Genomic DNA, 12,796 nt, shown 5'->3' with positions numbered 1-12,796 from the left:
CCTAACTCTGTCAGATCCCCACGTGCTGTGCATAAAGACTCGTGCGCCGAGAAAAGAGCCTGAAGGAATCATTAACAGTGGTTCTGTCTCTGGTGGGGTTATGCGTGTCTGTATGGTTTTTTATTTTCAAACATTCCTGCACCATACATGTAATTTTCTTAAGTGAGGAAAAAACAGAGTCAAATGGTTGCTCAAGGCTCCCAGGAACAAGAGAAGCTCCAGAGTTTCTCCCTTCAGCTTCCCACGAGTGGCGCCCCCTGCAGGTCACACCAGCCACCGCACAGGAGGTGGCCACATTTGCAAACTGTTTCAAAGTGCTGTCACTGATAGCTGCTACTCATTCCACACAAGTTCAGACACGGCGCCAAGTGCTCTGTGGACAGACTTGATCCCCATCTTGGCCTTGCAAGGGCGGAAGCAATACCCCTTTCTACACGGGCAGGGCCTTCTAAGTCAGGTTACGTCACGCAGTCAAATCAACAAGAGGTAGAGCCAGGACTCGATGCCAGGTCTGCCGGCTGCAAAGCCCGCTCGCTCGCTCCTGGTCACAGCCTCCTCCCCTGTGAATTCGTAGGGAATTTCTTGGAGCGTATTACCCACTTCCCTTCCTGCAGAGACAGCAGCATAGGGCCTTGCCCGAGGAACCGATGAGCCGGCATCAGGGCCAGGGCCGCGTCTGCCCGTGAAGTGTGGTGGGGCTGCTGAGGGCAGAGCAGTTGGCTCCGTGCTGAACGGCTTTGCGCTCCCTTCATGTCGGCGTTTACTTGGCTGTGGGTGGCCCTGAGTCGACCGCCCTTATTCATGCTTCTGCTGCGCAGCCTTGAATGTAACCTGGGCTGCCGGGTAACCGGATAAATGAGGCGGCCTTGGGGACTGCACACCGCCGCTTCGTGGGCTTTGTGACCGTGAGGCTCTCCCTTCTCCCGGCCTTTCCTGCTGGGTTTTGTACAGTGGCCGCCAGGATGGCTGAAGGTGCTGGAAGTCTTGGGAAGACCAAGACCGCTGTACTTTCAGCTTTACCGCCCACCAGTGGGCGGGGCAGTTTGCATCCTTAAAACACTCATTTCACACCCTTTCCTGGTACCCCCAAACCATGCTGGTTACCTGCCGGGCGTGGGAGAGACAAACACTGACGGGTATCGGGAGCTTCCTGATGCTGGTGGAAGAGGGCTGTTAGGTGAGGTCCTGAAACGGCAGGTTTCACACCCTGCAGCGGCTGGGCACTGGGCTCTGAGGGAAGCATCGGGCGGCACAGCCTCTGGCTCAAACGGCCTCTGGAGATGAGCGAGTCCTGTGTGTGCACCACAGGTGGAAACTGAAGGCTGGGCCAGCAAGCAGCCTGGGCCAGACAGCAAGCAGGTCAGTGGCTGAGCTGAAACCAGAGTGCGTGTTCCTGGCATTCCCACCAGTGCCTGGTCCAATCCCTGCCAGCCCTAGCTCGAAGCCCCAGGCTAACGGGACTCCCCATCTCCTAGGCGGTCTGGGCCCGTCCTCTGTGCACACACAGAGGCTGTCTTCTCCGCACTTGTTTTCCGCACTCGCTCCCAGCACCCCTCCCAGGTCCAGGTGTGGAGGCCGCTGTCCTGCAGCATGGCCCCAGCCTCCGGCTCCCCCTGCTCCAGGCCTGCTCTCCCAGAGCCTGTCCTCAGGGTGCAAAGTGAACCCCTGGGATGTGTGTCCTTGCACACACAGGTCGTTCTGCCGCTGTGGGCCGTGCCTGTGGGTTGGTGCAGACCCAGGGTCTGCTATTAATGACACAGTATTTCAGGGTTTGGGCAGCTGGACTCTGTCTGGTCCAGCAGGTAAATCACAGGTTTAGCAAGTCAGAAATCAAATAAACACCCAACTGCCTCTGCTGCTCCGAGGAGAACAGTGGTTTCCGGGAACCTCCCCACCCAGCTCATCCTAATTACTGCCTGTCACTCCCCTGGGACGGGGCCTTTTCTTTAGGCTGAGAGGCTCAAAGAAACAGGACAGGACTCGGGCACATAGGGCGGCCCATCTGTTCTTACTTTCTAGACTATAGGGGACATTGACAGTGGCCACCCTTGCCCCGTGCCTGGCCAGAGGTAGCCCAGCACTCTGCTCTGGTGGGACGGATTGCCCCTTAGTGTGGGAGGGGCAGGAAACCAGTTGATTTCAACGTGAACAGCTGGTGGCTGCGAAAGTTTTGTGTTGAAGGTCTCACAACCCTGTGGGTTTACCGGGAAAAGCACCCAGATGGTTACCGATGGCCGGGGGCAAGAGGCTGGGCGGTGGTGACCCTGTGCTGGGGGTCTGCAGGACCACTCTCTGCACCTTCTGCCCTTGCTTCTCCCAAGAGTCGCCTCTGTCTCAGTGCTGAGCCCCAGCGGTTCCACCTCTTCCCAGGCAGGGGGAGGGCGGGCCCCGGGCATGAAGCCATCCAGCCGGTTCTTTTCCTAATGTGCTAGCTGCTGGCGGGCCAAGCCAGGAGCCCAGCAAGACGCCGTCCTGAAGGCATGTGCGTGTCCGCCTAAGCTCGGGAAATGCCCAGTGTTGCCCCAGGGAGGGGCAGACTCCGCTCCCACACCTGAACCCTGTGGTGAGTGATGCAAAGCCAACCAACCAGCCTAGGAATCCAGGTTCTCTTCAGACCAGCATGGGCTGCCCACAGGACGGGCAGGATGGCCAAGGACAGGTCCTAAGCTAGACCTTCTGTGCTGAGTGCTGCCAGCGCAGCCGGCACACCCTACAGGGTGGGGTGGGACAAACCACAGACACCGGGGAAAGGGCAGTGGGGCCTGGAGAGGACCAATCAGACGCTGTCGGTATGTGAGCAGAGACACCGGAGCCCTACCTTCCACCCCACCAGAGCTACAGTGGCATTTGAGGGTCTCAGTCTCCGGAGAGGGGCTGGTCCAGCTGAGAGGCACTGCAGCGGCCGGGGGCGGGGCCTCAGTGGCAGCCACAGGCCTTGACCACCATGTTGCGGTGTTTGCGCAGGATGACGTTGTTGCTGCTGTCGTAGTAGAGCACGGAGGTGGCGCTCAGCTTGGTGGGCGCGCAGCACGCCTTGGGGACTGCGTCTGGCTTCATCAGGTGCACCTGGCCAGGGAGGGGGTGGCGGGCAGAGGCGTGAGCATCAAGAGCTTCTCCCAGGCCCGCCCGGCCCCTGCCCCCAGCTCCCACCTGCCCAGGTCTCCAGCTGCCCGCCCCTCCCCTGTTCCACTGACCACAGCCCTACGTGACCCTATTCAACCCCTTCCCTGCCCTGCCCTGCCCCAAGGCCCTCAGGGCACAGCCTGGGCACCTGCCTGCTCCCTGCCACACCCACTCCCCTCAGACCCGAGGACCCTGCTGGTCCCCAGCACACAATGCACCTGGTGGCGGGTCCCTCTGCCTGAGGTCCCTGGAGCACCGTCCCTCCAGGGTCCCCTCCACCCCTCCCTCCTCTCTCCCAGAATGTCCCTGATCACATCTTGTCTAGGCCACCTTCGCTGTTTACCGTCTGTCTCCCCCTCCTGTGGCCCAGCGAGTGTTCACAGGCCAACGGGATAAAGCCTAGGCTTCTAGGTCCACCCCGGGTGCCCGACACCGTTATTTCTGGAAGCTCTTTCATTTCACCCTCTGACAGCTTCTGAGGCAGGTGTCACTCTGGCAAATGATGAACCTGAGGGCACACAGGCCACGTGTGCTGTCGCCCAGGAGGACTTGGGCCCAGGTGCAGTGACCCTGCTCCCCCCTCTGAACCGGCTTCACCCACCACAAAGAGCCTGCCTGAGGAGCTATTTCGGCCTCCATACAAATATTTATCCTGAGACTTGGCAGCTTGAGCTGAGTTTACACTGGACTCCTCGTCAGGGCCCCGAGCTGATGGCCCGGAAGGCGGCCCCGAGCTATCTGGGGCAGGAGAGTAAGGAAACCTGCTTCCCTCCATGGGGGTGGGGGGCAATCCTCGGGCCCAGGACCACCCAGCTATCACAGAGGCCGCAGAGCTGGACCCAGACGCAGCTGTCTGATGGGGGCGCCTGTCTGGCAGCCTGGCCCCTGTTCCCCAGTGCCCAGCCTTGTCCCCGAAGCCCCAGCTCTGAGCCCGCCGGCCAGGAGGACTGTCAGCTGGGCACTGGGCTGGCCTGGGCCCAGAGCCTCTCTACGGCCCACGGGGGAGCCGAGGCCTCTGAGGGGATGTCCAGTCAGACTGGGACACGGGGGCCACTGCTCCCAATTTCCCAGCCTCCACATGTGATGTCTGGCCTTGGCATTCCCAGGCCCACGTGAAAGGAGCCAGGCAACACACCCGGGTGTGCCCGTCATGGGCGCTCAGTGGCTGAAAACTGGGGAAGGCCTTTGCGGACCCAGGACACTGGAGAGTCCCGAGAAAGGCTGAGACACTGCCTTTCCGTGACTCCACCCAGGACCAGAGCTTCATCGGGTCAGAGACAGAAAGAGAAACTGCCCTTTAGGGTTCCGTGTGACACCAAACATCGATTTGCAGTCTATTGTGCCATTCCATTCAATTTGTTTTTGAGCCACGAGGAGACCAAATCAGAGGTTCTGTTACTGTGGGTACGTTTCGGTCATTTGCGGGCCTCAGTTTTCCATTCTGCTAAAGGAGTGTGATAGCACTCTTTTCACTTCTCTCACACACGCCTTGCGGCTGCCATGCCAGAAGAGAAATGTCCCAGACACGGTCCCTGCTCTCATCTCAAGGCCTGTGTTAGGGGCCCCAGCCCGCCCAGCGTCACCTCCCTGGGCCCGCCTTCACTCCTCTCCAGCCCCACCTCCGCGCGGGCCGGAGCCCACCCAGCTGCCCCTGTCCTGGGGCCTGGGGGTCTCTGCCCAGAGCGTTCTTCCTCCTCGTGCAGCGGCCCGGGCTCCCCTTCTCACAGGACCCGGCTCGTGTGTCAACAACAGCCCCCCCAGAAGGCAGCTGCTGTCCTGCCTGCACCCACGACACGCTGAGCACTCACTCCTGCCGACGCACAGTGGGGACTCAGAGCCTGGACAGAGGCATGGTTGGTGGGGGACAGCCTGGAGGTGCAGGTGCAGTCCTCACCCCACACCCCTCACAGGGCCCGGAGACGCACAGGCATGCGGGATGGGAGGCCTGGGTGGCCGTCACACACGGCCTGTCACCCCTGAGTTTCACCAGGGAAGGCAGCCCCGGGGTCCAGCAAATCCCATCTGACGTTGAGAAAAGAGGCAAAGCAGCTTTCCTCACATCCACTTGCTCTCCCCCTAAAGCATTGCCTTGCCAGCCTCTTACTATGTAAACATAGGGCTCAGGCGTACTAGGAAATAGGAGTCTAGGTGAACGTTCTAAAAAGAAGTCTCAACACACGTGCGTGTGCACACACACACACCATGTAAAACACTGAGCAACAAGCGGAAGCGACTGTCTTCATAGAAATTACTGCTCAGCAGTGTGGTCACCCTGGGCACCAGCACACCCAAGGCTGCACCGTCCGTGGGAACGGGAGCAGGAGGACCAGGACAAAGGGCCGAGGGGAGTGACCGGAAGGGCAGCCCAAGCCCAGAAGAACCCTGTGCACAAGGGCTCATGGGTGACTCTCCGCACTCCCCGTGAAGAGGGTGAGTGGACACACGCCCACCTGCCCGGCGTGTGCACATGTCACGGGAGGTCGAATAAGCCAGTATGTGGGGCACGTGTTCAGAGCACACGGGTGCCCAGGTGGGATGCCTGTCTGTCTGGGGGGGGGGTGTGGAACGACCAGCAGGCTGCCCTTAGGAGTCTGGGTCCCACCACACCTACCTGCATGTGTGTGCACAGGTGTGCACGCCAGCTGTGAGTCTACACACACACACACACACACACACACACACACACAGTGTGTGGCCACACAGGGACCAGTGCCTGCACAGGTGTGGGAACTCAACTGCACCTGCGTACGGCCGAGGTGCCATGCGGAGAAGCCTCCCTGAGACCCCAGCAGGTGCGCATTCCCCCCTGCTGTCTGAACCCCTCTCCGCAGGGCACCCTCCCCCGGGGCCCAGGCAGGACAGGCTGGTACTGACCAGGGACTGCACGATGGCGTGGTTGGTGGCGTTCATGCAGGAGTCCAGCGGGAAGGAGCACTCCCCTTCACAGTAATAGGCCGAGTAGCCTTGGGGGGCAATGACCCAGTCCTGGGTGGGCGGGAGGAAGAAGGTGAGTCCCACCATGTGGCCCCTCCCAACCCCTCTACCTGGCACCTGTCACAGGAAGAGTCAGGGCTGCCCCTCGCCCTTCCTCACTCAGCCTCAGGGACCTGTCGACCCACCCTCGAGCCCCTCCTGGGGCAGGCCCCCTGAAGCCTGGCACCCACCCCAAGACCCTTGGTAGACAGGCCTGGAAACGAGCTCTGTCCCTGTCACCCGCCCTCAGTGCTCAGCATCATCCTCCCAGCCTGTCCCCCTCTGCCCACGTGTCCTGCAGCTGCCATCGCAGCAAAGGCACTGCCCCCTGGCTCCCCGCCCTTCAAGCGTGTGTGTCTCCAGTCCCTGCGAGGAGCGTGGGGTGACGACTGCACCTGCACCTGCAGGGCTTGTAGCTCCCCTGCCCCCACCCCTACTAAGGGACCCAGCGCAGGACTGGGCACTCAGGCTGTGCTGGTGCAAACAAGCAGCTTCCATGTGGGGAGGCTCGAGTTTATCTCCATTTTCATGGGTTTAAACAAAAAGCACTTTCTCACTACAGAAGTAATATATTCTTCCTGTAGAAAACTTGGAAAACACAGAAGAAAAGAGCACATGAGAAAATAAAATTCCCCATAATTCTACCACCTTCTGGAGCCACTTCTAATCTTCAGGTGAGGACTGTCATTTAAGAAAGTGAGGGGGAGAGTTCTGGTCGAGATAGAGGCAGAGGTAAACCTGGCTAGCCTCCTCACCCAACCACAGCAAAAATTACAGCTAAAATACAAAACAACTATCACCCAGAATCATCAGAAAACTGAGCTGTATGGAAGTCCAACAACCAAGGAATTAAAGAAGTTGCATTCATCTAACGGGTAGGAGGGGCAGAGGCGCAGAGACAAGGAGACACGAAACAGGTGGTCCCGCACCCACGTGTGGTGGATAAAAATCGGGAGGGTTACCTTGCGAGCGAGGGATCCCAGCCCCACAGCAGACCACCCAGTGCAGGGTTCCAGTGCCAGGAAGATAAATCCCCACAACTTCTGGCTGTACAAACCAGTTGGGGTTGAGGTGGAGGAAGAAACTGTTGGATTCTCAGGTATCTCCTCTTACGAGGTCCACAATGGGCTTGGGACTTACTCAGATGCACTCCCTTTGGGCTCCAGTACCAGGACAGCAGCTGGAAGGGCACCAGTGGCATACGGAGAGACACTGAATTGTCCGCCATCAGGGCGAGTGCCTGGGGGACAGCTTTGTTCCAGACAAAATCCAGAGGCCAGGCAGCGGCCATTTTACCCTTTCTGAGCCCTCCCCTGCACAGAGCCAAAGAAGGGCAACACCATAGCTGAGACTCCATTAACCTGGTTCACAAGGGCTGCCCCACCCAGGTGCACCCCACCTGGCTCCTAAGCACTTAAGGCTCCACTCCAGCCAACTTACCAATGTGCTTTTCTACAATAGGCTATGCTCCTAAGATAGGGAATTAAAGCAGCTCTACCTAATACATAGAAACAACACAGGGGGGCTGTAAAACAAAGAGACAATGAAACATGACCCAAATAAAAGAACAGAACAAAACTTCAGAAAAAGAGCTAAACAAAATGGGGAAACGCAATCTATCAGATGCAGAGTTCAAAACACTGGTTATTAGGATGCTCAAGGAACTCATTGGGCACTTCAGCAGCATAAAAAAGACCCAGGCAGAAATGAAGGTGACACTAAGGAAATAAAGAAAAATTTACAGGGAACCAACAGTGGAATGGATGAAGTTGAGGATCAAATCAATGATTTGGAACATAAGGAAGGAAAAAACAACCAATCAGAACAGCAACAACAACAAAAAATCCAAAAAAGGAGGATAGGCTAAGGAGACCCTAGGACATCTTCAAATACACCAACATCCGAACCATAGGGGTGCCAGAAGGAGAAGAGGAAGAGCAAAAATTGGAAACTTATTGAAAAAATAATACAAGAAAATTTCCCTAATTTGGTGAAGGAAATAGACATACAAGTGCAGGAAGCACAGAGTCCCAAACAAGATGGACGCAAAGAGGACCACACCAAGAGACATCATAATTAAAATGCCAACAGTTAAAGAGAGAATTGTTTTAAAAATATATATTTATTTTTAGAGAGAGGGGAAGAGAAGGAGAGAGGGAGAGAAACATCAGTGTGTGGTTGCCTCTCAAGGGCCCCCCAACGGGGACCTGGCCCACAACCCAGGCATGGGCCCTGACTGGGAATCAAGCCGGTGACCCTTTGTTCACAGGCCTGGGCTTAGTCCACTGAGCCACACCAGCCAGAGCTAAAGAGAGAAGCTTAAAAGTAGCGAGAGAAAAGCAGAGAGTTACCTACAAAGGAGTTCTCATAAGGCTGTCAGTTGATTTCTCAAAAGAAACTTGGCAGGCTAGAAGGGACCGGCAAGAAATATTCAAAGTGATGAAAAGCAAGGACCTACATCCAAGATTATTCTACCCAGGAAAGCAATAGTTTAGAATCAAAGGGCAGGTAAAGTGCTTCCCAGACAAGGTAAAGCTAAAGGAGTTCATCATCACCCAGCCCTTATATGAAATGTTAAAGGGACTTATCTAAGAAAAAGATAAAAAATATGAACATTAAAATGGCAACAAATTTGAAACTATCAATAACTGAATCTAAAAAAACAAACTAAGCAAACAAGCAGAACAGGAACAGAATCACAGAACTGGAGATCACATGGAGGGTTATCAGCAGGGAGGGGGAAGGGGGAGAATGGGGGGAAGGTGCAAGGATAAAGAAGTGCAAATAGGTAGGTACAGAATAAGCAGGAGAGTGTTAAGAAAAGTGTAGGAAATGGAAAAGCCAAAGAACTTGTATGTATGTGCCATGGACATGAACTCAGGGAGGGAATGCTGGAGCGAATGGGGCATAATGGGTGGAGGGGGGCAAAGAGAGAAAAATTAGTATGTTTTGTAACAGCCATAACCAATAAAATATTGGTAACAGCATAATCAATAAAATATATTTTAAAAAACGAAAGTGAGGGAGAAGTAGCGATTACCAGCCAGCCGAGGTCCTGGAAGCTGACATAGAGCTCGTGCCGACGGCAGACCTGCCGGCCGTGGGAGCCGTGGGCGTCATCTGCAGGGGACAGACGGCGCAAGGTCTTTTCTGGGCTCCCGCTCTGTGCGGCTACCACGGGGGCTCCCAGGGCGGGGATGCCCTGGGGGGCACACTTGTGGGATGAATGAATGACGGGAAGCTAAACCGTTTGGTCTCATCAGGCCCCTCCCCGCAGCGCTGCTGGTGCCGTGACCCAAGTCAAGGGCCTCCGGCGGCTCCAGATGGCTCCGGAGTCGCCCCACGCTCAGCCCAGCCTCCCGGACTTCTGCCCGTGGGCCCCCGGATGCTCCAGAAACTGCCCCAGGCGCCTTTCTGCCATCAGGCTGGGGCGCCTCCTGCTTCCTTCTGAGACACGCCCCGCCCTCGCCCCCTGTCCTGCCGCACCCATCCCGCGGCCGAGGGGCTCCGTGTGAACCGGCCAAAGGGCCGGCTCCGTGAAGGAGAGGAGGGCACCCGGGCAGGGCAGGCCCGTCCCGATCCCGAGGGTCTTCGCCTGGTGGGGGGACCTTTGCCTCAGCAGCTGCGCGTCCTACAGGCTGCCTGGGAAAGGGCCGAGGGCCGTGGGGCGGCGCCGCCCGGAGGGAGGACCCCCCCCGAAGCTGGCGGAGGCGTCTGGGGAGGCTTGTGCCGCAGGGGGCGGCAGAGAAGGGGCTGCCGGGTGGCGGGGAGGCCCGAGAGACAGTGCAGTGGCCGGTCCACAGGGGCCTGGGCAAAGGGGGGTGGCAGGCAAGGCGGCTGGAGGCGTGACCATCGGCTTGAGCCCTTCTGAGCACCAGGAGACCCCGTCGCCACCCCTGGCCCTCGGCCAAAGGCCCTCGGCCCCCCAGACCCGGGCCGCGCGGGCCTCACCGAAGATCCCCGGGAGCTTGTTCGGCTGCGGCAGCTCGTTGCTTTTCTTGGGCAGCCTCCGTCTCAGGGACCTCACTGCCCGAGGGACTCGGGTGGGGTTGGGGCTCTCCCTGAAAAAAGTGACCATGAAAGGCTGTTTGGAGCGCGGCGCCCGTCGCCCCAGCAGACCGGCCAGGCCAGGATCCACGCTGCGCCCTGGGACAGAGAGAGGAGAGAGAGGGTCACTTGGGGGCGGTGGCTCCGCGCGGGCACGCAGCCGGCGCCCCTGACGGCCCGGTGGGCGCGGAGCACGAAAGCTGAGGACCTCGGCTTCCTCGGCTGAGGACCGGCGCCCCCTGGCCAGCCCCGGCCCCGGCAGGCAGGTCTGAGGGCGAGGGTGGGAGGAGGGCCTGGTCAACCGCAGGGTCAGCAAGGGTGACAGTCGGGTACACGGCGGAGCCCGAGGCATTTCACAGCCTTCCGTGTCATTTGGCCTGAGGGTCTCGCTCGTCTTTACAGTAGTCCCGGACCCCACGTGTCACTGGGAACCTCCACAGTCACGCCGTGGTCTCCCAGAGCCCCACGGCCAGGGACCACCTCCGTCTGAGGACTCCTGGCCCCCCATTTCTGGGGTGTTAAGGTGGGATGATGACACCCCGCTGACTGGACCCGCTGCCAGGGCTGGGCCCGTGCCTGCCCTGCAGGGCAGCGCCCAAGAGGGGGCGCTCTCTCTTCCCCGATGCCACAGACCGGCTCCGGGCTCAGAGGGGCAGAGGCACTGGACCCAAGTCCCGGAGCTGGGGTTTAACCGACATCGGTCTAATTCCAGAGCCCAAGTTCTTATCCACAAGACCCCGTCAGTGGTTTAAAAAAGAAAGAAAGAGAGGGCTGCGGGCAGGGACGTGATTGGCGCCTCAGCCCCAGGAAGAGTGAGGTCTATAAAAACGGGATTTCACCCACAGCCGCTTCAAGGCTGAGGCCGCCCCATGAAGAGCCCTTACTAGCCTGCAAGTGTCGGCTCCGCCAAGGAAACCATCTTCCTGGGCCTCTTTGTCTTCCCAAATGAGCTCTTGGTGTTTTAATTGTCAACGCAATATAGTAACGACTATAAAAAGGCTTTTGAGAAAAACTCATACACCATCATTTTCTTGGAGATGAGTTTATCGTTGTACATTTAGGTTACTTCCCGGCTTTCATTATAAAGAAGAGAATGAGGTAGAACCTCTTCATTTTCTTTTCCTATGGGATTCTAACAACCGGAGCGTGATTCCAACTCATTTTTCTGTTTCCTAAACCACAGGGCAACTGTTCCACTTCCGTGTGCATTTCCTCAGTGCTGCATCCCTGATACACACACACGCACATGTGTCTGCACACAACACACGCACACATTTGCATACAGTGTGCATACGTTCACATATGTAGGTATATATATTTGTTCCATCAGCAGGTCTGACGTGATTCTGCATCACACACTACAGGTCAAGGACATCGCCTGCCCCGCCCACAATCCTGCTCAAAGGTCGGCTCTCAAATAGCTGAGCTTTAGACTGTGTCCATGGGCCTCAGTGAATTGAACAGCTAATTAGTCCTGAGAGCAGCCTTTGGCCTATGCCTTCACCTGCCACAAAGCCATGCACCGGGCCCATCAGAGGCCCCACTCAGGGCCGGACCTGCTAAGACAGGGGCTGCAGCTGCAGGGGCTGTTGCTGGAGGACCCGGACAGAAGCCACCTGGGAGAGTTTGGGTCATGGCAAGTTGCAGCCATGAGGAAGCAGCGGAACCATGAGGACACAAGCCGCCAGATGCAGGAAAGGCCTGGGAAAGGCCAGTGAGGCCACGAGGAGGAGGCAACAGTGCAGACAGGAGCGCCCGGCGACTGTCATCAACACAGCACTGGAGTGGAGCTCCAGTGAAGCCAGGACAACCCTGCCCTTTGCCAGCATGACCTGCAGAGGCCTGGCTGGGGGGGCAGCGGCAGGGGACTGACCCCTGGTTTTTCAGAAGACCCACTCTGGGAGGCCTGGGAAAGGACCCCCAGGCCCTCCTCCCAGAGCCCGGAGCTGCCCTCCCAAAGGGCTCTGCTCTCTGCCCACCCCATCTTGAGCAGGGCTCCCCACTTCCTGTGATGTGTGTTGGGGGGGGGGCTAGCTGTACATGAACACACCAGGTCTGTCAGGTCCCTTTCCAGAAAGGCAGTGGGGGGAGCTTAGGGGACTCCAGGTCCTGGGTCCCTGCCTCTAGACCTGACCGTGTGAGGGTGCTGGCAGGCATCGGGTGTGTATGGGGCCGTGCCTGGAGGTGCGGGCCACACAGGGCTTCCTCCCCCTGAGGTCCAGACGGACAGACTGCTCCTCTGAGCCAGGTGGGCCCCATGAAACTTCCAGGTTCACCCATGTCAGATTCTGCCCCATCCGGGCCCTGATGTCTTGGCAGCTCACTAGCCCTCTCCTGTCCCAGGGCAGGTGTCAAGCCCTAACTCATGCCCCTTCCCAAATATTCCAGGCCCAGATGGCTGCCATCTCTCCCCTAGGCTCTGGGTGGCCCTGGACCCTTCCCTGCAGCCCCTGCCCTGGTCATGGATGTGACCCTGCTGCCACGTTGAAGGGCACTCAGGGTGCATGGTTGACACCTGATGGGAATCCCAGCTGTGAACCCGGTCTGTTTTTGTCCTGCAGGTGTGACTTCAATGCCCGAGGACGGGAAACTCAATCCTTTTCCTTCTTTCTACTGCTTAGCAGCCCTGTAACTGGTCTGCCCTGGAGCCTCT

The 12,796-nt window shown here is 58.1% G+C and overlaps 1 protein-coding gene across 1 annotated transcript in view; it reads right to left on the bottom strand.

The window, feature by feature from the left end:
• Positions 1 to 74: 74 nt before the first annotated feature.
• Positions 75 to 12,796, bottom strand: part of BMP8A (bone morphogenetic protein 8a) — a 35,709-nt gene continuing 22,987 nt past the window's right edge. Inside the window, exons 4-7 of the mRNA XM_028513149.2 lie at positions 10,048 to 10,242; positions 9,137 to 9,216; positions 5,998 to 6,108; positions 75 to 3,066 (exon numbers count right to left, since the gene is read on the bottom strand). Coding sequence (XP_028368950.1) covers positions 2,917 to 3,066; positions 5,998 to 6,108; positions 9,137 to 9,216; positions 10,048 to 10,242 — 536 coding nt within the window. The 3' untranslated portion in view covers positions 75 to 2,916. The remainder of the gene's footprint in view (positions 3,067 to 5,997; positions 6,109 to 9,136; positions 9,217 to 10,047; positions 10,243 to 12,796) is intronic.

Source organism: Phyllostomus discolor, chromosome 5 (genome assembly GCF_004126475.2).
Source record: "Phyllostomus discolor isolate MPI-MPIP mPhyDis1 chromosome 5, mPhyDis1.pri.v3, whole genome shotgun sequence".
Lineage (NCBI taxonomy): Eukaryota > Metazoa > Chordata > Mammalia > Chiroptera > Phyllostomidae > Phyllostomus > Phyllostomus discolor.
Note: the sequence above shows the minus strand (reverse complement) of the source record. Positions and strands in the feature narration are given on the sequence as shown.